We start from the raw sequence: 27738 nt of genomic DNA, 5'->3' as shown, positions 1-27738 counted from the left end.
TTAAGTTCTAACACAAAGACCTTTGTATACTCACAAGAATCTTGAATCTGTATAGCAATGAAGGAGAGTCAGCCAGACAGCCAAATTCAAACTTGGTCGGGTTATATTTGGGCACGTAGCCATCAGCGCCAGTGCAGAGAAACACCTTTTCTATGCTGCAGAAGAAAGAATCCCCCAGATTCTGCACTGGATCCACCATGACGCGACCGTATATTGTGTCACCTAAAAGAGGCAAAAAAGAAAACAACGAGTTGTATATGCCAATGTTATGTTGTGAACCTTGGTTCTTAATGTTTTGCTCTACTTTTACCCCACTGAGTAACAAGCTTAGACTTTGGTTAAAAAAATGCAATAAATAGATAATGCACTTAGTCAGATGCTGTAAATATTTCCTTATAGTTTAAGTCAGCATCATTTCAAATGGAAATTTCTGGCCAAAAAAAAAAACAACTAATAAACTAAAATCGGAGTAGTAGGAAACCTTGCAAAATGGATGGAGGAAATAGAAAGTCTCACCTTCAGAAAAGGCGACATCACTCTCCTGACCAAAACCCATAGATCCATCAGAAAGCCAGAGGCTCCTCTTGGACAGCAAGAACATCTGAGTATTCAGACTAAACTCAACTGCAACTGGGTCGCTCACCTGAAGAAGGATGTAGGTATGTGAGCGACGAGCAAAGCTCCTGACGTAAAAATGACTGAAAAACGAAAAAAACTAAAAAAGTTCCATGAGTGGACGGTCCATGAAAGGATTATGCTTACTTGCTGAAATCTAATGTCGAGGTCAAAATTGAGATGTTCTCTGGGGCTGCAGACGGGCGGAACGGTGTATTCCATGTTCTGAGATGTTGTACAGGGGATCAGCTTCACTGTGTATGTCCCAGAATAATCTCTGACCTGCATACAAGGGATACAAAAAATATAAGCATGTCCTTCTGTTGTGATGCTCTGGTTGTGTATAAAGCTCAGACAAGAGCCAGTTACAGGTACACTGCAAAAACAGAACTAAAAATAAGTAAAAAATGTCTTGAAATTAGTGTATTTGTCTCTGACTGGAGCAGGTAAATAAGATTATCTGCCAATGGAAAGAGTAATTTTACCCCTCAAATAAGATAATTAGATATAATGCACTTGAAATAAGTTGATGGAGATGAGTTCTTCCTATTTTAACTGCAAAAATCTTATGCCATTGGCAGATTATCTTATTCACCTACTCAAATAAAGTACAAACATACTAATTTCAAGAAAATTTTAACTTATTTTTAGTTACGTTTAGTCTGTTTTTGCGGTGTATTAAAGTACAGCAAGTTTTTTTATAGTTTTAGTTCAGAACCTCTACAATTCTCCATCATACTGGTCCTATGGTGAATTGCCTATTTTTAATGAAATGCCAGGGAAAGTTCAGGAGACAATCAACATAAAACAAATCAGGCAACGTTAATATAATATAATATAATTAATATCTAATTAATATATTTCAAAAGTTTAATACTGACCTTCAACCCGTCTGCGTTGTTGGCTCTATATGTGCAATGAATTCCTATTTGAGTATCACTTTTTGAAATGAATTGCTAAAATAAACAAACTTTCTGATTGCATTCACATGTATAGAAAAACAGGTATCGTTTACCTGCAATAAACAACGGACTATATTATTTTAGCAGCACTTGGAATAATTGTTGCTTTTCTGTTCTGAAGAGAAGCTCTTACATCAAGCTAGACATGTTTGTTTTCAATTTCTGAGATAATGCAGTGCTAGTGAAAAAAAACCAAAAAAAAAAAAACAGTGGCATTTTTTACTTAAGGTCAACGCACAGTCACAGCATAAAACTGGAAAAAAATAAATAAAAATGCACGGCGTCTCACAGCAAAATCCGAGATGAAGGTCCACTGCTGGACAGGCTGGTTGTAGGTAGGCTCGCTCCTCACTAACGTGAGGTTAAACATCAGGCCTGGGTGATCCACACTCATCACCATGGAGGACAGGGATGCCTCTAGACACAGTTTGAAAAGAGGTATCAGCATCACCACGGTTCATTTTGCTCCATAACGATGTCAGTCAGTCTTACCGGCACTTTTAATTCCGCCTGAGGAACGAGACTCAACAAACAGACCCCTGAAGTGAGCTCTGGTGCGGAAATTCACCACCAAGCGTCCCTGCTCACTGATGCGCATGCTGGTAGGATACAGCGATCCTTTTGAAAGAAAAAAAAACAAAAACAAAGCAAAACGTCACTTAAAAAAAAAGGAACTTCTTTTCTTCAAAGAACCGTTTTACTGTTTCTTGATGTGGGCACTCACCCTGCAGCTCCGCGTGCGGGGGGCTGCCGATGCCGTCCTTCCACAGAATGGCCGTGTCGTACACAAACGTGAGCCGGAGCTCTGACTGGAGGTCGAAGTGCTGCCAGCCGCCAGAACCCAGGGGCGAGTGGAACACGTAAGACACGTAAAGAGGCACACGCAGGGTCACGTAAGACTGGACCAGGTTCAGCACCTGCAAAGAGGTTTCATGTGGAAATGAGCGAGAGTGACGTTAATGTTTCATTTTCATGCTACTTGTTCGAAGCAGTCAAACAAATAGCATTGTTTCAGATTAAGGGCTGATTGTAGGTTGAAAAGCTATAATAAGTACAGAAGATATGTAACAGATGAACACAGTGCTCTCCTCCTCAAGGTCCTCCAAGTCTTCCACTCCCACTCGGTGTGTTCAAGAGGCAGGAACGCCTTCTTGGGCTTTACACAAACAACGTGTGGGCAGTGGTGTCGGCTAATACTGACATTTATTTTTGTTTTTCAAAGCAAGTCGCTGACCGGGTGAACGTTCTTTACATAAAAGTGATTTGCCATTGAGCTCATCTCATTGGGCTTTTCTAAATGCAGTGCCCGAAACGCTACCACTAGATGTCACTGCTCACCAATGTTTTGGGTATAATTCACATGGTTTTAAAGCCTTCACCCAAAGTTCCAAATTTAAAGCTCATCTTTGAAAACAGACTAAATTGACACTCCATGTGTAAGTCGAATAGAGTGAAAATGTTTTCAATTAAGAAATTCAATAACCTAACTGTAAGATAAGTTATCATAACGAAGCTATAATGCTATTCACATTGTTGTAACCCTAAAAAAATGCTGTTTAATTTCACTCTTAATGTTTTACTTTGTGTGTAGAATTTTGCAGAAACTAAATTAGGTGTTTATACATTTTATAATTTGTTTGAACAAATTCTGAAAGTAATTCTACTCCGAAGGAAAATCCAATTTTAGGTATTTTTGTCTGAGTTGAACTTGTTAAATCAAATTTTTAGCTGCAGTTAACAGAAAACACATTTGTCAAAAGTCTCCCAGTCCTGCCGTTGTATGGACTTTGGCACCCCATCGCTTGGGGATATACTTTGTAGATCTACCTTTCATCGCAGTTACAGCTCGGATTCCTTTGGGGTGGATTTTTTCCACGGGCTTGTCACATGTTCGAGACTGAAATTGTTTTCAGCTGTTCTTTGCAAAATACCTGAAGCTCAGTCAGATTGAATTGAGCGATCCTGTAGCGCTCTAAATTGAATTTAGGTCTGGACTTTGACTGGGCCTTACTAATACATAAACATCCTTTGATCTAAAACCCTTTCATTGCAACTCTGGTCGGACATTTAGGGCTGTGGTCCTTCTGAAAGGTGAACCTCAGTCCCATTCTCAAGTCTTTTGCTGCCTCTAATAAGGATTTATTCAAGCACCTCCTTGTATTTAGGTCCATCCATCATCTTATTCACTCCGACCAATGCCTTTGCTGAAGAAAAGCGTCTCCAAAGCGAACTACCACCACCAACATGTTTCACTGTGGTGTTGCCACATCTCTCTTGGGGGGCTCCAGGTTATCCTAAACTATCTCTCTAGTCGTACCAATATAGTCTTACGCTGCTGCAGAACATACTGTTTATTTCCCGCACCCTTCTACCTTTCAATTACTCTCCAAATAAGTATTATCTGCAATTATTGCTGAAACTAACTTTGTCTTCTCTGTTTTATTTTTCCTCTCCACACAAGTTAAACAGACCTGGGGGTTTCTCTTCAGTTTTGAAACCTTCCTGGAGGGGGCCATCGACAGAGCTACGTCTGCCGACAGCTTCGTGTCGTCTTTGTATGATACACTTGACTCTGTCTTTCTGTGTTTAAATCTGTCGCTGTCCTAAACAAAGCAAGTGAAGGAGAACTCGCTGTGACTAACCCTACTCTTCTTTTTATCCCATCATTTTACCACTGGCTCACCCCTGGAGCAGTGCTTCTATGCTTTTTGTGTTTTCTCTGTGGTCTCAACCCCCTCAGTCGGTAGCAGGCAGATGGCCGCCTACACTGAGACAGGTTCTGGTAGAGGTTCCTTTTGGTCTTCCTTACCACTGTTGCCACATACATGCCCAGTGCGAGGGATCGCGGCACAGTTTCTGACTGGATGCAACCAACAATCCACTTCTCCCACATGCTCATTCAGCGGGAGGGCTTGCTTCAGAGTCAGTGACTCACTCTGTAATATTAGAAAAACTTTATCTCCTGGCATAATAAAATTAACTGGACTGCATTGCCTCATATGCAGAATTCAACTGAATTGTATGTAATTGACTTAGAAAAACTTTATATTACTGGACTGAGCCGTCTAAACATTCCGGTGTACAAATTGGATCTGTTTGTCTTGTAAAACGCTTTGAGGCAACATTTGTGAATTGAAGCTATATTATAAATGAACTGCATTAAGAACTCTGGTTGATGCTTCCCTTCACTTATTTTGGGCGGGCAACCATGTTGTGGAGGGTTTGTAGCCGTGTTTATAGCTGTGCAGTACACTACTCCAATGTCCGAAGCTTGGGATATATTTTTATAACCCAACTCGGCTTCTAACTTCTCACGTCTAATGTCTTCCACGTTTCATATGATGCCGTTTGCTCGTTAATGTTCTCAAATCTCATCTTTATTTAAATTCAGATTGAAATACACACAAGTGGACCTTATTTACTTAACAGGCACAGTGGATGTCATTTAGGGGTCTCAGACTATAGGGGGCTGAATTCTGATTGATGTCACAGTTTCCAGATCTTTATTTCTAACAGAATCTTAATTGCAATTAGTGGTGCAAGGTGTTAGTCTGTGCTCTTGGATCTATGGAGCCACATGCAGTAAGAAGGTAGTGACCATGTTGGATTTTTTTAAATGTCTTTTCAAGCACAGCAATTGCACTTCACAAATGGGACCCCAGGTCTTGTAGATCACAAGCCTCACATGTAACCAACGTGTGCTAGTGGTTCTTGCTGTTCCCAGCAACTATTATGTTTGCCTCCTCTCCGTCTCTTCCTGCATTGCATGGGCTCTCACATTTATATAAAACTCCATGCATTCAGTCTAATCAGCAAAAAAGGAGCTCATAGATCAAAGGCTAGAGGAGGGACAAAAGAGCAGGAGGACATGACACGAAGATGGTCCTTATCCTCCGAAACTAAATAAGAACCGCTACAAAAATAACTGAAACATCTGCAGAAGGGACGCAGGCGGAAATTTCAACTCGGGAAGTCATGATGATCGCATTTGGCAGATCTAACTAAAAGCCTTTAGCGAGATGGATCTGTGGGTATCGCCAAGGAACGGTTTTCATTTGATGATGTTAACGGCGTCGGCGTTAATCTAAGCAGAGTTAAGCGTTAGAAAGAATCAGTGGCTGGTTGCACAAACCATGAGCGTGCGTTTGTGCGCGCTTTCTCACCGTCCATCACAAGCAAGTGTGTGGGATTGGCAAACGCACACATAAAGCTGCACCGAACGAGACATTTAAAGAAGGAAAACGGATGTGGCGCCGCTCTGTGTGTGCGGCCAACCTCATTCAGACGTCTGTAAATAAACTGAGCACACATACCAGAGCCTAGACGGGCCACAAATCCACACCGAGGCAATAATCAACCAGACGTTTGGATTTTAAAAGATGCCTCGCATAATGGTTTACACACACCTGTCCGTCCGTTCCTATCGTTCCGCCACAATCCGTAAGCAGCTCAGACATGTGGTAGTGGCTGCTGAACTCCCACAGACACGCTTCCAGATTCAGGTTCCTGTAGAAGCGCAGCGTGCCGTTCCCCCGCAGAGAGGCGCTGGACTGGTAGGGCGCCGACTCCCCCGCGCTCTCGGGGCTGCGCGTCGAGGCGCTGATGAAGCCGTGACCTGTGGTGACCTCGTCGAAGTCAAGCAAATTCGAGCAGCGGTGGTTTCCGACTCGGGTGCCGTCCGGACTAAGAGTCAGGTCAAAGTTGGTGAGGGGCCGAGTGGAGATAACGGGCAGCATACCTGCAAAGTGTAAAGACAAAAGAGTCCGGGCGTGTCCGGCCGTCTTTTACGCAGCGATGCAGTGTAGAAGCCTCGCCAAACGATTCCGATCCTTCCAACTTCTTCAAATTCTGTCACATTAAAACCCAAAACCTTCGATCTAATTTGGTGGGATGTTATCTGAGAGACCAACGTAAAGTGTCGCATGATTGTATGGTGAAAGGAAAATGATACATTGATAAATTGTTTTGCAAATAAAATCTGAAATGTGTCCCTGAGTCAACACTTTGTAGAACCAGCCTTACAGATGCAACTCTTTTGTGGTTTGTCTCTACCGGCTTTTATTAGAAGCTAAAAATCTTCCCCCATTGTCCGTGCTCAGCCTGTCGTTTTCAGGTAGACAGCGATGTCTGGCTGTGTTTACACTTGTGTCGGACCCTTTCCATTATCAGGTGATGGAACAATGAGTACTCTGACAGACGTTCAGCACTCGGGATATTCAGAGCAGGCCTGATGCAAATGGCAAATAAGCCGCTTCTTAGGGCCCCCAGGGCATCAGGGGCCTCCCAGAAATGCGTACATTTTAGCAACAAGAACATATAAAACACTTAATATTTGTTCATTGGGAATGATAATACTACACAATTTAATTTGACAGTTTCAGCGTAGATCAATTAAAGGACTTTAAATTGTTTAAAATTTGTAATAGAAGATTTAAAGCCATTAGCAAGCTTACTTTGTAAAACTGTGTAGGAAAATCTCCATCGTGTGATGGCTTTGTTAGCATAGTTACAATCTGACGTTATGAGTTTATGTTTCTCGTTTAAGCTCAAATACATCTCACCAAAATAGTCAATTATCCGTGATCGCTTTCATTCTCAGGCAATTAAGATTGGCCCACGCTCTCAGATTTGACCAAATCTGCATTGAAACCCTGTTACAGTAATGGTGGAGATGGTCTTAACGGGAAAAGGGGTCCTAAATCAAATCCTTTTTAAAGCCCCATACAATCTAGTCCTTGGGACATCGTTTTATAACCTGGCACTGGTGTAAAATTCTCTACAATTTTAGCCCTGACATACTGTGTTCTTTGGAAATTTGTTCTCTGATCTTAACTAAGAAACGTGGGAGGCCCTCCCAGAATTGCTATATCTCTAGTGGCATTTGATTAGACATGAGTGGACACCATTCACTAATTAGCAGACACCTAAAGGCAATTGATGGCGCTGGATTTTATTTCAGAGAAAAGGGGGAGTATCAGAGAAAAGGGGGCCTAACACAAAAGCATACTCTACATTATGGATTTGCTTGAGAAAAAAAAAAACAATACTGAACACCCTGTATTATTTTCCTTCTACTGTACAATTTGGCATTGTATAGGTCTATCACATAAATCCCAGTAAATGACATTGCTCTCACTCGTCAAGCGACAAAATGAAAAAGGTTGGACGGGTATATTTCCATATTCAAAAGAAGATGCTAAAAAAACACATTCAAGGTAAAAAGAGGGAAAAACAACACCAGAACAAGCATAATAGGTGACGAATAGAAAGGTAAAAACAAAACTACTAATATCAAGTAGTAGCCTTGCTGCAGGCCTCTTTTTTTTTTTTTTTTTTTTTTTTGCTCGGGTTCGATCAATATTCTGGCTGCCACGCTGCTCCTGATCCCCAGTTGTGAATATTACTCACACTACATTACACTCGACTTCATCTGTAGGAGCCGGCCTGCCTCCAGCCCCAAACTTACCATCTATGTGAGGCATGGTAACGGTCACTTTGATGAGGTTCGGGTGTTTCGGGTCGTCTGCTCCGGTGTAGCGCAGCTTTGCGGAGAAAGGTTCAGCGCCCACGGTTCCCACCCTGCGAGGCTGACACATACCTTTTTTTCATGACGGAAAGGTAAAACAGAGAGGCGAGCGTTAAGAACATCAAACACTGTGCGCGGACGTCCTCTCAGAGTGAAAAACGGATTTGGTAATTTATACACGAACGACGCAGCCATTACCAAGTCAGGTAAAGATTTCCATATTTGCAGAAATACACTGCGACCACCCGTGGAGATGCAGGTCTAGACTTGTTGCTTTCAGGATGTGTAGGTGGAATGAGTGCGGCATAAATGATCGCGTAGCAACAGCAAAAACCAAGCATTCTTTCCCCCTTTTTTGAGAAATGACTGATAGCTCTGAGCCATTCTCTGAACACACAGCTTGTAGCAAAACTGAATATGGCATACTTGAACTGTCATAATGAGTGGGAAAAGTGCATTTTTCACTAAGAATTGATATATATATATATTTTTATAAATGTGATCCATTTGGTAATGAATCAAATCTAAAAGTGGATTTTCAAACAAACACTAAAGTAGACAAAAGGAAACCATTTTCGGAAAGTAGACAGAGAGCTTATTCCTGATCATTTATTTATCGTGAGGTATCACAGGAGTCGTTTCGCATCCTTGAGTGGCTAAATGTGGGCAGGGAATAGCAATCCACTTAACTAGAGGCGTTCTAAGTAAACGAGGTGAGACCAAAACACAATGTTTTATCTTGGAAACAACGTCCTTGAAAAGATAACAATAGTTTTGGACATGGTGAGAAAGGACATTTTCCATTGATGTTCCCAAATCTACATTAATTAGTTAAAAAAAATACTTCTATGCAAAGAGGTTGCATCTAAATTTTTAAGGTTTCAGAAATAACTAAATAAAATGTTTTCAATAACAATGCTATAACTACAATAATCAGTATATGATGTAATTTTAGCAACATTAGCATTAATTTGTGCCACATGCAGTTTCTGTTTTAAACAATATGATCATGTTAAAGATCTTATTTTAAATGTTTTGCATATACTATTATACCATTACTCAGCATTGTCATAAAATGAGAATTTCATATACACTCAGGTGAATTTCATTTTTCTGGTGCTATTTAGGATCCAAACTCTACATGTGGTTAATGGTTCTGTCTTTTAGAAGGAAGCGCTGTGAAGTTTAGCACCTTGAGTTTGTAGAAAAATAAATACTCTAGTCAGGCCAACAGAATTTTTTTTTAATTGGTTTTGTCTCCAATAATTAAATACATCACTAAGTGGATGATTTTCGACCTTGGGGGGTCGAAAGGTTTCGGGATACTGGGGCCAGGGTGGTGCTGATCCCAGGTGGACATTTGGTCACTGCCCTGGGGTGAAAAACCAGAATAGTAGCTGATTCCTTTGTGTGGATGAAACCAAAAGCTATATATGCTTTTTTTTTTTTTATTAGTTGACGCTAATAACGGAGGGCCTGCTTGGTAGTTCAGGCCTACTTAAGCTGCAAAATATCCTGTTGCACTTTGCATTTCGTGCTCTGCTGCTGCTGCGAGATTCTCCTCGGTTCAGTTCAGTCTCTCCGACACAGATGAACTCATTGAGCATCATAGTCACGGAGAGATGGGATTTGACTCTTGATGCTGAACTCAAACCTACACTATATTGGCTACTAAACATGCATTTAAATATTCACACATCAGTGTTCTTTCGCAGCGATTGCTGTAATGTAAACGACAATCGCCACACGCTCATCCAGATGGAGCATTTGTTGCAGTCAGTGACTCGATGCACTCGGCTGAGTTTCCTCAGACAGAAAACTTTTCCCCCCAATTAGAATCAAAACTAGATTTGATGGCATTGTTTAATAAATAGAATCAAATCTCTGAGTATCAATGGACTGAATTTACTTTTTTGTAAAGTAACTTCAGACAATATTTGTTGTGAATTGGCGCTATATGAAAAAACTGAATTCAATAAACAGAACTTCTGTATCATGAATGTGATAATTAATGCATTTGTTGCTCTGGAAAAAAAAATATTAATATGTGTAGCAATGTTTGTTGCAGGAATTGTTACATATATTAATCAATTTGTTTTCCAGTAATAATTTTATTTGGTAATATTTCCTGTTGAAGCTTTCTTTTGTTCCAGACTGTTTTCATGTCATGAAACCCACTCTTTGGAGCTCATTGTTTCTCCTTGATTCCAAGTAACTTTATTTCAAAAACTTCAAAAACAATGGACCCAAAAGCCCGACTTCTCAAAGAAGAGAAGGTTTAATGTGGTTCAACTGAAGGCTTCATTGTAGCTTTATGTAAAAAGAAAAAAAAAAAAGCCAATTTCCTGCAGATTCATAATGCCTAAAGAACAAAGCTCTTTCTCTGTTCAGCCAAATCCCTGTTTGATTTCTTTTCTCTTTTTTTTTTCTTTTGGAGAAGTGGAAGTACGCCGAACGGGGGTTTCATTCATTGTTCTGTTCTCACCTTCCTCCTGGCTGATGGTGACAATGGGACTGCTGAGCTCCAAACCCTCCTCCCCGTTGGAATTAACGGCGCGAGCGGCGCACCGCACCCTGGAAGCTGCCTGGAAGTAGACCGAGTCAAGCGTAATCATCTTGGAGGAGGTGAAGAACGTGTCAAAGTCCACCTCCCTCATGGGGCTGGTGACGCCATCTGGGCCGGCTGGGGCACCGATGAGCCAGCGGTAGCGGGTCAAGGTGTTGTTGATTCGCTCGCTGACACAGATTGAACCTGTCTTGTCATAGTCCGGGTACTTTGTGTCGCAAGCCTGGAGGAGGGGGGAACACAGGGTGAGCGGGTGGGTGAAAAAAAAAAAAAAAAGGACAGCAGAGACGATCAAATCCAGATGTTTCATTATGTTATGTTCTCATAATGGAGTGTTTATAATTAGCTTTTGGATATTTAGCAGGGTAGAGATAATGGACAGAGGGGTGAGCTTTAAAGAGATTCTGCAGATTTGCTTTTAAGCCTGTTGACACTAGTCCCCCCCCCCGCACCCCCCGCCCCCCTCCCCGGTGCAGCACTCAACAATTTTTCGGTATTTTTTGACAAGACTACTTCATTTTTTTTCCCTCCTTGGGGAGCCTCCCACGCAGCTGACCACACTGCAGCAAAACAAGCACATCCGCACTCCTGCACTCACTCACTCGCTCGTACACACAAACACACTCACGGTCCACACACACAGCAGTCACCTGAGGATCAAATGACTTAACACATCAACGAGAATCCACTTAAGAGTCTCACCGAGCCTGTTTTTTTTGAGAGTGGAAGTGATTCTCCTGTGTATGAGGACTGTAGTCCAGCTAAATTGTGCAATGTGTCTTGTTAATGACAGGCTTGGGTGGCGGGGCGGGGATGGTGGTAGGGCTGATTTATTTATTTATTACTAATTTTTTTTTATTTTATTTGGTGCAGCTGTCTTTGTTATGGGGAACCAATTAAAATTTGACTGTATATAGTCGGGGTAGTGCGTTTTTTTTTTTTTTTTTCCCCTTCATAAAAATAGCTCCAGTGTCAGATCTGCTGCTTGACTCACTGTGACACAGATGACTGGGTAACCAGCAGGTGGGTGGAGGTTGTCCGCTGTCCTGGCGACATCGTCGTAATGGAGCAGCGACATGACACGAGGCAAAGAGGGGAAGGTGACATCGGCCATGCTGTTGGACTCCTCGATGTAAACGATAGCTTTCATCACCTGTTTTCCGGGAAGAGTTTGGGTTTGTTGACGCCCGACGATCTTTAAATTCTACATTCAGCTCCTTTTTCGGCTACATCCCTTCCCGTTTCCATCGCAGGCTCTCAGTGTGCCGGCTGCTCTTTCCTTTTTCTTAAACGATCTATTATTTATTGTGAAATGTTTTCATTACAGCAAAGTGCTGCTGTTGTCTTTCCAGCACATTCCTGAAAAACAGATCCCTAGTCTCACAGGGAGTGACCTGAATAAATAGGGCTGTATAAATCTTTTTTCTAAAGATACAGTATGTGAAGCCCTACAAATTAAGCGCGATAACGAGGTGGGGGTAAATATAATGAAAGCATACCCGACCTGAGTTTCAGCCACCATGTTTTCATCGGGCTTTAGATGGACCGTAAAAGCCTCCCTCATTTCTCTGACTCCATCGAACAGCACCGCCACCTCCACGACATGCCGCTTCTCCCCCTGTTTAAACTCGATATCTGGGCACAAACAAACAGCTTTAAATGCAGCTAATGAATTGCGCGCTGAACAGGACAAACAGACCATTATCAATAAGTGTTTATGTAATGCATCCATATTTCTGCAGCAACAAAAGCAGAGGGCAGGGTTCTCTTTTTATATGTTTAATGTACAGATCCATTCGGGGGTGGGGGGGTGGGGGTGATTAGACTAGACCAGTTCATGTTTTATTGCCAAACAGTACATTTATTGGCACCTCTCGTGACGTTACATGAAAAGCCTTAAACTAAACAAATCATGTATTGTTTAATATAAACTCAGACTGAACACTATAAAGAAAGGTTGATTGCGTAGCTGTTGAACCATTTCTTTGTTGATTTGTTTATATATTTGCATCATTAACCTATTGAAAGAACCCATTTTTTGACTTACTGGAGAGCCTCCATTCGATGTTTCCCAAAATATGCCCTGATGTTTTAAAGAGTTCATGGTGCACTTAAGTCCAATAAGGATTTCAGGACAGAAACAGAAGAAATACAGACCCACAGCATCACAAGCACTTAACAGTAAACATGAGACGCTTTTCCACATTCATCCTTTGTTACATACTAAATCCAACCGGAGTGTTTGTTGCAAAAACCTAATTCCTAAGCCCCTTTCAGGTTATCCCTACATTTTGTGATCTACACATGGTCTTTATCCCTTACAACATGGATTGGGGCGGGGACTGAAATCCTCCAACCTATATTATATCCATGGTCTACCTTGGGAGGGAGACACAAACAGGAGTCAGAGGTGCGCGGCGACAGCAAAAACCCTCCCCATGATTATCCGACATCTCTCTGATCTCAGAAATACGTTGCTTGGCAGAAACAAATGCAGAATATAACATGTTGAGGATGGTGCACAACAGCACTTACATTTAAATATCCCTTTAGGGATTTAACTGTTTATCACCTGTGGAAGCACACACAGCCCGTGGAAGTGGTTGCGGGTTTATTGTGGAACTATAATCTCAAAAGTGGCTTTACCGTCATCTGTCCTAAGCACACCGGCCTTGGTGTCAGTAGAGTTTAGAAAACTCCAAATGTTCATGTTTGTGATCATAAGACGGAAAAAAAGTGAAACTCTTTGTATGAATATTTGTAATTCCCTTTAAATATCGCTTTGTATTGGTTTTGTCAGTGGTAACTGTGGCGGGATCTGTATGTGGACAATGCCGAAGTTGATCCATCTCTTTGCACAAACAGACCTTTACATAAGAAAGGTGCTGCAATTAAATAAATTAAATATTACCCCTTTATGATTTGAAGCTAATGAGACATTTAAGCATTGAGTACAAAGGATGTAGGCTTTGAAAAGGCTGAATGTGCTCATCAACACATGTTGAATGCTGTAAGAGCAGATTAGATAGGAAAGAGTATTTCATCAAACTAACAGAGTGTAAAGATGAATGAGCTTCTATTAAAAATTGTATGACCCCCAATAGCAGAGGGTTGTGGAAATTTCATTTCTCATTATGTGATGAAATGAGAAATTAACTGCACTGGCCAATATAAAACCTTTTGCTACTTTATTACTTCCAATAAGCGGACTTGTTTTACAGATGCAGAAAATGATTGTAGTCTACTACTAATTAATAATGTTAATAGATTAAAAGAATGTCTTGAAGTATTTTACAGTATTTTACAGTAGTTGCTTTGTAGAGTTGGTTTCTGAGAGTTGATAACGCAACTTGAGATGATTTCAAGAACTCCCATAAATGCAAAAGTTTTGGTCATTTGCAAAGTTTTAGTATAATATATAAAAACTGTTAAACCAATAAAATAATAGTGATTGAGGGCACCTTTGTGTTTCACTATTGCCTTTTTTATTGACTTATTAGCAATGTTGATATAATGCAGTAAGTGATAGCAGGGGTCACAGGTCACCACCATTCTTCTTATTATTATGTAGATTAGAAACTAAAAAGTTTGGAATATCTACAGTAAAGTCCTATTTTTTTTTTTTTTTTTTTTTAGATCATCTTACTTTTAATTTATATTTTCACTGTATGCCTTTTTATTTTTGGGTGTCTTAATAAACATTCATTGGGTCCGGACATATACTAGTATTACAGAATGTGCTGGTGAAGATTCTCAGTCATCCAGGTCATGATCAATTCCAAAAAAAGTTAAAAAACAAAACAACTTGACTTCTATTTTTCACTAGTCAACCCTAAACTAAACTAAATATTATGAAACCGGTGTCCTTTTTGTAAAAAAAAAAAAAAATAAAATCTATTATTTACTCATTTCTTGGCCTTCAATTTTCTTTACCATTTATCAGCAACTAGAGCACCATATTGGTCAGTATTTTTCAAAAATGTTTGCTCTGTCTAATCAAACAGCTGCCACAAACTGGATCGTCTGTACAACAAACTGGATGTTAGGATGTGATGCCACTTACTATGACATTTAAAAAAAATAAAAAAAAGTGGTTAATAAAATACAATTATTTTGTGTTGTAACTTATACTTTCCAATGGAGGATTCAAATTTGTTTGCATTTCATTTGAAAGGCCTCACATCAATGTAAAAGAAACCCTTGAACCAGCCTAATCTGACAATTAGAAGTGCATAATTAACAGAAGGTATTTGAATGGTCTTTATAATTGTCAGCATAATCCTAATAAACATACAAAGGAAAAGCAAACCTTTTTGCTTTTCCTTTGTATGTTTTCAAGTATTTGTGTTAAGTATTTCAATAGTTTTATTTTTGAATACTGTATTTTTTTCTTACATTTCTGACAAGGTTTTATAACAACTTTAATAAAAAGGTGTACATGAAGCTTACCTTGAGACACAGGGTAATAATCCACTCCGGAGATTGCTGACCCATCTTTGGTATGAACCCGAACCACTGACACTTTTGATGTGTCACCAACTCGTACCACAGGGATGCTCACAGTCGCCACGGTACCAGCTTCCATTGGTTCGCTAACGCTGAACTTGGTTTCAGACAACCGGATGACGGGTTCTGGAAAATAAAAGCAGAGTTCCTTCCTAAACTTTTCTTTTTGGAGACATAAAGCTTTCTATCCAGAGCCCTAACCCGAAAATATGTGACCAGTGAGGGTCAACAGGTTCATGCTGATTTTCCAGAAATACTCTAATTGTTGTCTTCACTCCTCTTCATTTCACTTACTGTCAGCTGTGTCCTTTATTTTAAGCAGAGCCTCATTCAGGGATCCCACTGATGCACCGAAATGGGAGCTGCTCTTTGGAGTCCCTAAGACCAGCCTCAGCTCCTCAACCTCCTCATACACCGTATCATCAACCAGCGACAGAATACACGGCTTCTCCACCTCGCCTAAGGTGTGGAGAAAGATTGTTGACAGGTAAAAAGTAAAGACTTAAGTTAAAAGCAGGAGTTTATGATCATATTATTTTAACTGTTCTCCAAAGCAGTGGTTCCAAACTTCATCTGATTTTACTGAGTTTACACAGAGCCTTCTTCTCAATGGAAGCGTGGTACTAAATTCATAAAAAAATCATCCGCTGTGATGAACTTAAGAGTTTACAGGCTGAGGAAGAAAATACTTTTTTGGAGGATCTTGACAAAAAAACAAAACAAAACAGATGCTTTGGAGAATTTAGCTTGTTACAATAAGAGTGACTCTATTTAAGCTGCTGAATCCGGTAATCTGATTCCCGCACAGAAGTTATAAAAAGGCAGTTAGTCTTTGTTGCATAGCCAATAAAAATAAAATTATTCAGCCAAGTTTTCTTTTTCGGCATTCTTGCACATACGTATGTGCACAATTGTACACAAGAGCATGATTGTGGTAAAGAGTGTAAGTAAAAATTAATTGCACACCAAACAGGACAAACAAACAATTATCAAAAGTGTTTGTGTAATGTTAGTAAAAAAAAAAAAAAAGGGGGAGAGCTTTGTTCAAATACAACAAAATAATTTTTTTAAGTATTAAAATATAATATTGAATAAAGATAAACTACCTGGTAAGAAATAAATGATAGAAGCATCTGTGTTGGGTCGCTCCTCAAAGTCAGAGGCGACTTGTGCCGAGCCCTGACGGGAGTAACAGCGAACAGATGATTCGTGCCAGATGTCCCCACTGCGGTAAACTGTTGCTGTTATCTGACCGTCACTCTCCTCTCCACTGTAAACAGGCTCACGGAACTGCACCTTGGGCACTGGTGGTCAAATATAGCGAATAGTGAGGTTGTAATAAAGTTCCCATTGCTGATCTCAGAAGGCAAATAATACTAATCAAAAACAGGGAGGCTTTGGTCCACTTAACAATGACAACCAATAAACCACAAACACAATAAATAGTAAACAATAGCAAATAAAATTTACATCACTGTTGTGTCGCATGGGATCATAGATTCAAGAATACTTTTTGATATATATATATTTTTTTAGATTTTACCAGATACTGAAATCTATAATGAATTCTGTGCAGGTAAGTGGATTTTGTAGAAGCTTAGGCATAAATCAATCTGAGTTTTGAAAGTTTGTTTTATTAAGTCAAAGCTCCAGAAAAGCACAACGCATTTCCACTTTTATTTGTTTTATACAGCAGCAACTATATAATAATCAGCTTGACTGATGAGTCACATTCAGTAGAAAAGATTAAAGTTAAAAACAAGCATTTTACACATATACACCTCAGGACAACAGCTTCAGCTTTTCATTTGTCAAACGTCTCTTCAGTGTTAGTGCGCAACTACTTAGGTGTTTTCAGGATTTACCAGAAAGTGCAAGTCAGACCGAATTTGGATAAAACTCATTTGGTGGTGATGGTAATCTGATTGTGGTGGAAGATCAGAGAGATAAAACGCAGGAAGAGTAATGAAACAATCTTCTACCAATGCAATTAGCAGGTCTTGACTTCATTCAGAGAGGACATGAAGCGCCAAAGGCACAGAGTAAAAGGGTAAGTGGATCGTATAACTCTTTGGCTGAATGAACTTTTATTACAAAAAAATTAGTTAAGCTGCTGTCACACTTTTTTTTCTTCCAGCCGTGTTTGATGGTGCTGGAGTTGTTTTTTTTTTTTTTTATGTTCAAATGTGAAGAATTTAAATGCATTTTCTGAAACATCAAGTCCCATCCAATATATGTAAGTGTGTGTATTTTTTTATGATGAGAAGGAAGTGCGTCAATAGCAAGGAACACATTGTCTCATAACCTGGGGATGAAAGTTCAATGCTCCGTAAGCACTTCTCAAAAAATTACAAAATTGTAAAACATTCAATATTTTTTGTCCCTCATTGCAGAACATGAACCTCATATGATAAATAGATTCATTACACACGAAGTAAAATGTTTCAAGCTTGTGCTTCCTGTAAATTTGGCAATTATGGCTTAGACATAACAAACACAAAAAAACAAGTAGGCATATCTCAGAAAATTTGAATATTACATAAATCAGTCCAAAATGTTTATTCTTAAACAGAAATATCAGGCTCAGGATATGGATGTGGATTTCTATGCACTCAATTTCGACATACCGGGTGCTGTGGGGCCTCCTTTGGCATGAATTACTGTAATCAATGCAGCGTGGCATGGAGGCATGGAGCTATGCTGGAAAGTCATTTACATATGGAATAGTTTAATAAGGACATTACTTTTAAAGGGATCCATGATTAGTTTAACATGTTGGCCTAAATATGTTGTCATTTTCCTATTAACTAAAAAAATTGCTGTTTGTGACATCATTATTTAAAAGAATTGTATATTCTTAGCTATATTTTACACCCATGGAGGTCGCCATTTTTTTCACCTGCACAATGCATGCAGGGTTGATGACGCGGTTAGGTCCTACTGGACTGGAACCTACAGAGTTAACGCAGGAAAGTTAACATTACCCAAGTTGTTTTTTTATCATATTGCGTTTGAATGGTGTAAATTTAGGCAATGTCACACAGTGTCGCTGTTGGCTGTAGTCGTAAACAAACACAACAGAAAAAGTGAGGTGAGTCTTCGCTGCTTCCGATATGAACAAAAAGAAGAGCGCCGTTGAAAGAAAACACAACTTCCCACATTTTGTGCTCTCAACACTTCTCTCCAGAAGACTTTGAGTCATTTTTACCAACAAAATTGATGACACCAGGTCACGGTTACCCTCGCAAGCTAAAACCAGCTGCCATGCCGGCTATTTTTATCCATAAAGCGCCTAAACCCTGGCGCCGTGAGAGGGAAAGACGCTGGGAGAAACATCAGACAGGCAACACTGGTACTGAATGTGAAAATCATGGACCTGACACCGGACCAAAGATCGGACCAGATCACACAGTTATACGAGCGGTACCTGTTATTCATCGTTTCCTTATTATTATTATTATTATTATTATTATTATTATTATTATTATTATTATTATTATTATTATTGTTATTGTTATTGTTATTATTATTGTTGTTCCATTACTACATTGTCATCAATTTCAATAAGCTCCGGTTCAAACCGAAAAGGTTTCACGTTACACATTGCTATTTTGGCTGGACAGAGCTAGCGCAATGACCCAGTATGCACCATTTACCCAGAATACATTGCAGCGCAAACAACATGGCGATGTCTGTGTATCAACTATTAGAAATTTCTCAAATAAAGTCCATCGTTGCAACTAATCGTGGATTCCTTTAACATAAATAAAAAGCTGAAACTGGTAAAATACCATGGACGAAGTGTGGCAATTCTTTTGTTTTATATTTCATGATTGTAATGATTTAGATTTTCAGCAGTCAGGAGGGAGATAGGCCAAGAAAGAAGGGGGAGGACATGCAACAATTGTCCTTTCAGTATGAACCAGAGCAAGTGATGTACTACTATGCCATGGACATTCTTATGTTTGTTGGTTTTAAAGCGATTAATGTATGTGATAGAGATATGGTGATCTTATGTAGTCTAAGATCAGAACCTGGTATGTCAAGGTCAATTTTTGTTACTCACAGTCAGACACCGAGTCATTGATGAAGACCTTAGCCTTTCCAGGTTCTCCCAGGATTCCATTCACCGGCATTCTCAGGACTAGCTCAAAGCTCTCAGCCCCCTCCAGCTCCGGCTGTCCCATGTCATCCAGGATTGTGACCTTGAAGGTCTGCATGCTGACACCTGGGGCAAAGTCCAGGTTATGACTTATGCCCACATAGTCAATTCCAGCTGGAACAAAGGACAAGGAGGAGGACAACGAGTGGGGTTATTTTGAGGAGGCACAAATAATACTGGCTGATGATGATTAGTGATTAATCTAATTGTTTACATTTTTGACAAAAAACAAAAAACAGTAGTAAATCATGGAAACCTACCTTCAGCCGAGGCTCGCAACGCCTTCCGAGAGCGAACTGTCACCGCCCCAGGTTTGGACAGATCGGTTCCTGTCCTCCACACTTTGACCTCCACATAGCCGTCACTCTCGTCTACATGATATTGGACCTCTCCAAAGTAAAACACAGGAGCTGAAGAATGGAGACAAAGAAATTATTCTGGCTTCCAATTAAATGTGTAAAACGTGATTGAAAGATAAAACACTGTTCAACATAATAATACATATCTATTCATGCCTAAATGTGTTTGATAAGTTGCTAGGACCGACCAAATTCATTATTATTAATTCATTAATCCTTACTTTTAGCTTCATTAAGGACAGAACCTACTGGCTAAAAAAAGTCTCATTGTAATGATACCAAATGTCACAAAATATTGAGATATTATAACATCACAACATTTCCTGTCAAAATGTCTGTCTTTCAAAGTGTTTTTTAGGCCACTATTGTGACCCCTGGCTATGAGCATGAATACGTCATTCTTGACAACTTGCATCTATGTTCAAGATGCTATGTTCATGACCTGTTGTCAAAGTTAGTTATCAACATCTTTGTCAGGCACGCAGTACAAAACTGAGATTTTGACAGAGTCACATAAAATAAACAGTTTGTAAGCATTGTGATGCAAGTCTGCGCTAAATAATTCCATATCAAATAAAGATTTATAACAAAACAGCCTCTGAGCTTTATGGAAACTTTATTCATTTGTAAATTCACAAAAAAGTTAATTATTGGCAATGAGAACAGTATGAACGTTTCATTATACGCCACCCTGACAATTCGTACACATGTACAATTGTGAATTAGCCAATCACATGACAGGAACATAATTCAAAGAGACATCTTGATGTGATGAAGATGAAATGCCGGCATTTGAATCCAGTATCGGAATAGGAAGGAAAGGAGATTAGAGTGACTTTGAACATGGCATGGCTGTGGGTGTCAGCTCGTCTGAGTATTTCACAAACTGCTGATCTACTTTATGCACAACAGTACCTTGAGAAAATATCAAGCAAAAAGCAGTTGTGTAGATGAAAGTGTCTGGGTGATGTCAGAGAAGAATGGGTAGACTAATTTGAGAAGACAGAAAGGTAACAGTAGATCAAATAGTAATTTATTATTTAAAATAAAGTTCTGTAAATCCCAGTCTGGGGTCTTTCAGCATGAAGTTTGCATTTTCTCCCTGCACATACTTCCCCTGTTATTGGCACAAACCTAAGTTCTGTTCCTTGGTTTCATTCTTAGATTTCATTAATTTATTTTAATAATTGTGTTTCTCATTCTAGACCCCTCTACTTCCCGCACTTCTATGTCTCCTGCCCTTTGTGATTATCTGTCTCTTTGTTGTGTCCAGCTGTGATCTCTAGTCCTCTGCAGGTTTGTGCATGTGTACTTCTCTATATATTGGTGTGTCTGCAGGCAACCACGCTTTGTTTCTGCAAGCTTATTTCGTATGACATGGAGTGAGTGGATTTTGATCTCTGTCTGCCAATTACTTCATCCTGTGACATCTTTTGCCTCTTGAATTTCAACTTTGTTGGACTGTCTACCCATACGGACTCTCCCCAGCAAGATCCTCCAGCTCATTCTTGAGGCACCCTGTTTTCCTTTGTCTGAGTCACTGGACCCTTTTACAGAACTTACTCGAGCCCATCCAAAAGGTCTATCCATAGTCTCTAAAAATTCCTCCCATGCCTGAGTTTTAGCTTCCATAACCAAAGAAGCTGCAGTCGTTCTGCCCACCCGGTACCTTTCAGCTGCTTCAGGAGTCCCCAACACCAACCATGACCTAAAAGGTTTCCCTCTTAAACTTGATTTTTTTCCATCACCACTTGTGTCCTCCATCTGGTCCTCTGGTTGACACTGCAAAAGACACTGTAAACCCTCAGACTACAGCTCCTGGAAGCTTTATGAGCAAGGGAAGTCCTCGTCATGGTCTATTCTGATTCCATGTTCCCAATCTCCCTCAGGAGATGAAAGAAATTCTCCTGAAACTCCAGAGTAGAAGAGAGGCCAGCCCCTCTCCAGGAGGGGCATAGAGGTCAGTGGAAGTAGTTGTAGGTGGTACTATTGAACTTCACACAACAACCCTGGCTCCTTGCTCACCAGTGAGGTGACATTCCATGTTCCTAAAAACATTTCATTCTACCAGGGATTAGTACGCCAAGGTGGCAGACTGGGCGCCCTTAGGGGAAGATCCCACTGAGGCCCCCTCCTGTCAGCTAGGAACAGCAAATTGAGCTTCAAATTCCCACAGGCTCACTGAGATTTGCCAAAAACAATTTTGAAAAAAAGGCTGCTTGTTTCGATGAGTCCTAATTTCAACTGCGACATTCAGACGATAAGGACAGAATCAGGTGTAAACAAGATGAAAGCATGGATTTATCCTATTTTGCGCCAGCAGCACAGGAGCACCACAAGGGACCGGCAATGATTTCGATTTAACGAGAAACAGGAACATGTTAAAAACACTTCTTCCAACTTGAAGAGTAGCAGTGGAGCAGTATAAATACATTGGTGGTCACCTCGATAACAGACTGGACAGGAAACGCAACATTGACACTATACACATGAAGAGAGAGAAAATACTGTTCTTTGAGTCAATTTTGGTCCTTTTGCTGTGTGCAGCAGAGCTTCTTGTATTGTGTCAGTTGAGGAGAGTGCAATCTCTTTTGCAATCATCACGGAGCAGAAGCAGAAGCATCAGAGACACTGATTTTAAAAAGCTCAACAAGCCTAATAATGATGGCCAGCTCTGTATTTGGGACTGTCCTGGAGCTTCTGGAGATGATTGCGTAAAAAAAAGAATGTTTCATTAAGGAAGAACATAATGGACAACCCTGACCAAGAGCGTAATAAAGCAATCAAAGTGTGCTCAGTCATTGGCTTCATAACACATGCTGTGTGCGGGACTGCTACAGGAGATCCTTCCTGCTCGCAGCCATTAGCATCTGTAAATAATCTTTGAGGAAACTTGCACGATATCAGAATCAGATTCAACTTGTTTTTGCCAAGTTTGAGGGCGCGGACATACAGTATGAAATATGAGATGAGATAGAACGACATTTAATTAACATTTGGAATAAGAAAATATTTTGAAATAAAATTTAGCAACAAAAAAGATGTTGCTTCTTAGATTTCTCCAAAATGTTGTTAGACGTTCTTCTCCTCATGTGAACTCGGTATCATGTCTCACCTTGTTAGTCAGATGCATTATTTAATGCATACAAAATATAGACGTAGACAAATAGAACAAAGACAGACCAATCTGAAATAGGAATTAAACAAATGTCCTGTGTATTATTTGGAAGGTGTTATCAGTTCAGTTACCTCCTGCTTTAGCTTGCTGTGCCGTTTTAGAAATGTGCTTTCTGGGGCAGTTTTCCTAATCGGACCAGCATTAAAGCCTTTCTTTGTTGCGGTCGCCCGCTGGTTTAACATAGACCCGTCAGCACGCGCATGAATCATTTGTAAAGGCACAGGTCAGGCACAGGGGTCAGAGAAACCCAACAGCCCATTAATCTGACGTCAAACTGCGGGGAGGCCTGACCTCACAACCTTTCCTGTCCTCTTCTTCAACTTCTTGGTTAATCGTCATTTGTCCTTTTCACACAGGAACAGCGCCGCTGTTCGTCGCCTTTGTTGGTTCCCACGAAACCAACCTTGGAGGGCAAAACGTTACCCTGTTATGTTTTCAGTCAACACGATAGTATTTAACCTATTAACTCCTCGTTACGAACGTGTTCATCTCTGTGCCACAAGAGCACACGACTCATCAATCAATCCACCACTACTCCAAAAAAAAAAAAAAGGCTTACAGGATTTCAGTAACAATACAATCCTATTTTTTTCCCCCTATCTTTTGCAAATGACAATGAGGCACACTGAGGGTAAAATAGTCCCATTGGGAACGGACTGCGCTTCTTCTCCTGACAAAAGAACTAAGTACTTGTTACAAATGAGGATGAAGTTAACACTGAAAACAAAGTCTCCCTGCATGAATGTCTTTATCTTTGAACGCCGAGGCAGCTAGACACCCCCCCCCCCCACCCCCACCCTCAAACTCAAAGCCTTGTTTGAGCAGGGATTGTTTCCTAAGGCAGTAAAGCAGAGGCAGTCCAGTGTGTATTAGACAGATGCATCCTTTACAAGTCCTGCTGTCAAATGATACTCATTCTTGCTTGCCTCTTTTCTTATATTCTGGCATGTAATCTAAAAATAGCAAGCATAACATCACTTTTACTCAAGACCCTCCAACCTTTCTCTATCTATCTATCTATCTATCTATCTATCTATCTATCTATCTATCTATCTATCTATCTATCTATCTATCTATCTATCTATCTATCTATCTATCTATCTATCTATCTATCTATCTATCTATCTATCTATCTATCTATCTATCTATCTATCTATCTGCTTGCCTGTCTGCCTGGCCGTTACACTGTATTTTATTTATATACTCTAACTGGGCCAGCTAACAAGAAGCTAAGCAATGTAGATAACAAAGGCTGTACGAGAAATTGTCAGTGGATACATTTTGACTCCCAACTTCACGGAAGACGTGACAGCTCAGGGTAACAGTATCCAGTGAGTATAAAACATCAAGCGCAGCCTGTGCCCTCTCGCTCCTCTCTTTTACCTTTTCCTCCCACGCACAGCCAGCAGATGTAGCACCGGTTTGAAGTTCATATAGAATTTGTGCATTTTCATGCTGACAGAGTAAAAGAAAAAAAAAAGATAGCAGAGAATGAGTAGGTGCGGAAAAAAAAAAAACACAACGATACTGACATTTGACCAAGGGAGAAAAAAAAAAAAAAGATGGGGTGGTTGCATGTATTTTCTTGATTTGCTATCAGGAATTGTGTGTTTTATTCATGCTTTATATAGCTCAAAAAACACTTGCCCATAGTCATTGGTGCACAGAGAGGACCGCTGTGCGTGCGCGTTAACGCAGGCCTTCATGTCTGCCATCACACATCTCCCAACTTTACACCCCTTGATGAGTGATGAATGAGAACTGCATCCATTCTCCCTACTGGGGCCACGCCTCTGCTTTAACACTTCGGTGTGTGACTGAAGACTGGGGAGGGTGTGAAAACAAATTGCGATAATTACTACTGTGTGGGTGTCTGCAGGTATTTGTGTTGGTGCGCTTTAAAATGGAGTTTATGGAGCATGCTCAGCTGCACTTTTAAGCAGTTGTTTGGCTCTTGGATTGGAAACTAAGAAATAAGACTCCACATATCTGTCTGTGTGCTAGTGGGAAAATCAACTAATTAACACCTTCATTTTAACTGTTAGAGTTAAAAAAACCTCATATGGGCAATCACAGTACGATGTAAAAAATGATTAAAGACAGTCAACTATATAAAATGTGCAGGTCCTTGCAAAAGTCCTCACACCCTTTGACATTATTCGCCTATCTCGCATCTTTTGAAACCACTAACAGTTTTTTTCCCCCCAGTATTACCCCTTCTTTAGCTCCATCTATCTTCCCATCAGCTTGCTGTCCTTGCGGAAGAATAATCGCTCCACGGCAGGGTGCCACCACCACTAGGTTTCACTGTGAGCATTGTGTGTTCAGGGTAATGTGCAAGGTTATCTTTCCATTACGCGTAGGGTTCCCCATACAAACCAAACAGATTAATTATAAGGCTTATCTGACCAGATCACCTTCTTGCAAATTTATGCTGTTTTTTTTTCTGCCTTGCTTGTGGCTAACTGGAAGAAGGATTTTTTTTTCTGGCTTTCTTTCAACAATGGCGAGCTCTAAATGACGTTTTTTTTTTTGTGTTGTTTAACAATGGCTTTCTTCTTGCGCGTCTTCCATAAGGTCAGATTTGTGTCCATCCCAGCTAATATTTGTCCTGTTGACACATTCTCATTATCAGATGAGGGAACTGAATAATGGTCTGCGAGATGATCAAAAGCTTTGAGAATTGACTGATTTCAAATTTGTCCAATATTCTCTCCATGACCTCTTGTGCTGTTTCCCTTGGTCTTTATAATTCTGTTTGTTCACTAAAGTTCTCTAACGATCAAGTGAGGCCTTCACAGAACAGCTGTATTGAGATAAATTTACACAGCGTTTGTTCACTAATAAGGGAAATTCTGCAGGCAATTGGTTGGACTGGATTTTTTTAAATGGGGTATTGGGTAAAGATGGCTAAGTTCATATAGGCACCACACTTTTAAGATTCTCATTTAGGTCTGCATTAGCATTTGTGATTATATACCTACAATCCAGATGAAATACATTGAGCTTTGATGTTGTCATGTGACAAGTTGTTAAGAATTTTGAGGATTGGTCATATACTAAACCCAACTCAAACGTGGCATGAATTTGATCAATCAATCAATCAATCAATCAATCAATCAATCAATCAATTAATCAATCAATCAATCAATCAATCAATCAATCAATCAATCAATCACTCAAACAAACAAACAAACAAAAATCCTTTGACATAAAATTTGGGAGGAATTGGAGAATCATAATATTTTTTTGTAATACATGCAATGCACATTTAAATTATAATATTATAATCTCGTCTGTGGTTGGGTGAAAGAGACAATTGAACTTTCTTTTAAATCCCATTTCTTTTTATCCCATTCTCTGGGATAAACAGGAGACGGATCATCCTATCTATTATCAAACCACTGTTTAGATCCAGCATCCACGATTGCGCGTGGGGACGGCCGTAAATCCCTGCAGCCTGAGTAAACTCCACATCAGTGAGGAGGGAAATGGGAACCAGTTTTCTGTACCTCACCTTGAAGCCTCACCTTGACTACCCAACAAATACTTTTTATCATCAGAGTAAAATTGTTCTGCCTTACCATTCTCCAGGAGATATTAGACTAGTCCATGGGGACTGCTGAAAAATTTGTACTACCTTGAATGTGTTGAATTTGAAACAGGCACTTCTTTTTTTGGTCAGCACCTTGTGAGTGCATGATGTTGTAAAGCTGGCTCTGCTGTGAACAGTGAAACCTGTGCTCCAACAGCCTGACAGTTTCCGCCAGATGGCTGAAACTGCAACCTGGATTTTCCAGCAGGACCGCAGTGTCAAACAGATATGAAAACTGGTGTTGGAATGCATAAAGCCACCTAATGTTGCTCAGTAGGCAACCCTGTTGAAAAATCCTAGTCCGTGCCAACAAATCATCCAGTTTAAATGAGCTCCACCATTTCTGTATAAGAAAAGTGGGCAAACGTCCAGAAAGAAGTGTTTCTCTGCAACATGTTATTATACTAAGTATAATGGGCTTGTAGGTATAGCATTTGAGCCTCCATGTATAGTTGCAACCATGTGTGGACCAGAGAGTATCCACAATAAATTTTGAAAAGCCAACATTTAAGATGACATCCATGTCCATTATGACTGCATGTAAACATTTCGCCGGCACTGGATGAATAAAATAGGTTCAAACTTTGCAAATTTGCTATGGCCATATGCAACCAAAACAAACAAAAAAAAAGAGCTGAGTTCCTAAACTCTTGGTGCAGGTAACGTTTGCGGACTACGAGTGTAGCCATGCAGGGCTTTCTCCAGCAGACAGAGTTTAATCTGATAGAGTACTAAATCAAGCCGACTTATTTTTTTTTAGCTGATGTGGAGAAAAGGGAGTTTGAGAGACGAGTGAAGCAGGATGCGGATGAGAAATAGATGGAATGAGAATGAATCAGTTGACTTTGACCTGGGGAAGGAAAAATGAGTCTAAAACGAGCAGCGACAGTCACTTGAGAATTTTCTCCTTTCTAGTGGCTTTCACGCAATTTACTGTTGATGTAACGTTTAAAGTCTAAAATTAACTTACTGTGGGCAGATAGAGTCACATAAACAGGCGTGCAGACACAAATAAACACATGCTGTTGTACCATTTGTTTCAGCATTTTCCTTGAAAAAAAAAGAAAAGAAATCGAGGCTGTATTAGTGAGAAACAGACTGCCGTTGGACTGCCTGGGTGCAGGTTTTAGAACGCTGTCATGCGCCGTATTATCCTCTGGGAGAGGGAAAATGACATATCGTCTCTCTCAGGAGTTGGGCTTTTGCAAACACATTTGCATTTCTTTAAACTATGCAGCAAGGCTGGCATATACTGACAGTTTACTAACA

General features: G+C 40.1%; 1 protein-coding gene across 1 annotated transcript in view; it reads right to left on the bottom strand.

Moving 5' to 3' along the window:
- The window catches only part of frem2a (FRAS1 related extracellular matrix 2a), a 123202-nt gene that overhangs the window by 2563 nt on the left and 92901 nt on the right, over positions 1-27738 (bottom strand). The window contains exons 7-22 of the mRNA XM_036143042.1: positions 19598-19747; positions 19242-19451; positions 16282-16479; positions 15470-15634; positions 15119-15301; positions 12174-12304; positions 11664-11822; positions 10589-10892; positions 8044-8175; positions 5984-6315; positions 2302-2494; positions 2070-2195; positions 1867-1994; positions 763-897; positions 517-643; positions 35-222 (exon numbers count right to left, since the gene is read on the bottom strand). Of these exons, the coding sequence (XP_035998935.1) occupies positions 35-222; positions 517-643; positions 763-897; positions 1867-1994; positions 2070-2195; positions 2302-2494; positions 5984-6315; positions 8044-8175; positions 10589-10892; positions 11664-11822; positions 12174-12304; positions 15119-15301; positions 15470-15634; positions 16282-16479; positions 19242-19451; positions 19598-19747 (2861 nt within the window). The remainder of the gene's footprint in view (positions 1-34; positions 223-516; positions 644-762; positions 898-1866; positions 1995-2069; positions 2196-2301; positions 2495-5983; positions 6316-8043; positions 8176-10588; positions 10893-11663; positions 11823-12173; positions 12305-15118; positions 15302-15469; positions 15635-16281; positions 16480-19241; positions 19452-19597; positions 19748-27738) is intronic.

The sequence above is a fragment of the Fundulus heteroclitus genome, chromosome 11, assembly GCF_011125445.2.
Source record: "Fundulus heteroclitus isolate FHET01 chromosome 11, MU-UCD_Fhet_4.1, whole genome shotgun sequence".
In the NCBI taxonomy this organism is placed as follows: domain Eukaryota; kingdom Metazoa; phylum Chordata; class Actinopteri; order Cyprinodontiformes; family Fundulidae; genus Fundulus; species Fundulus heteroclitus.
Note: the sequence above shows the minus strand (reverse complement) of the source record. Positions and strands in the feature narration are given on the sequence as shown.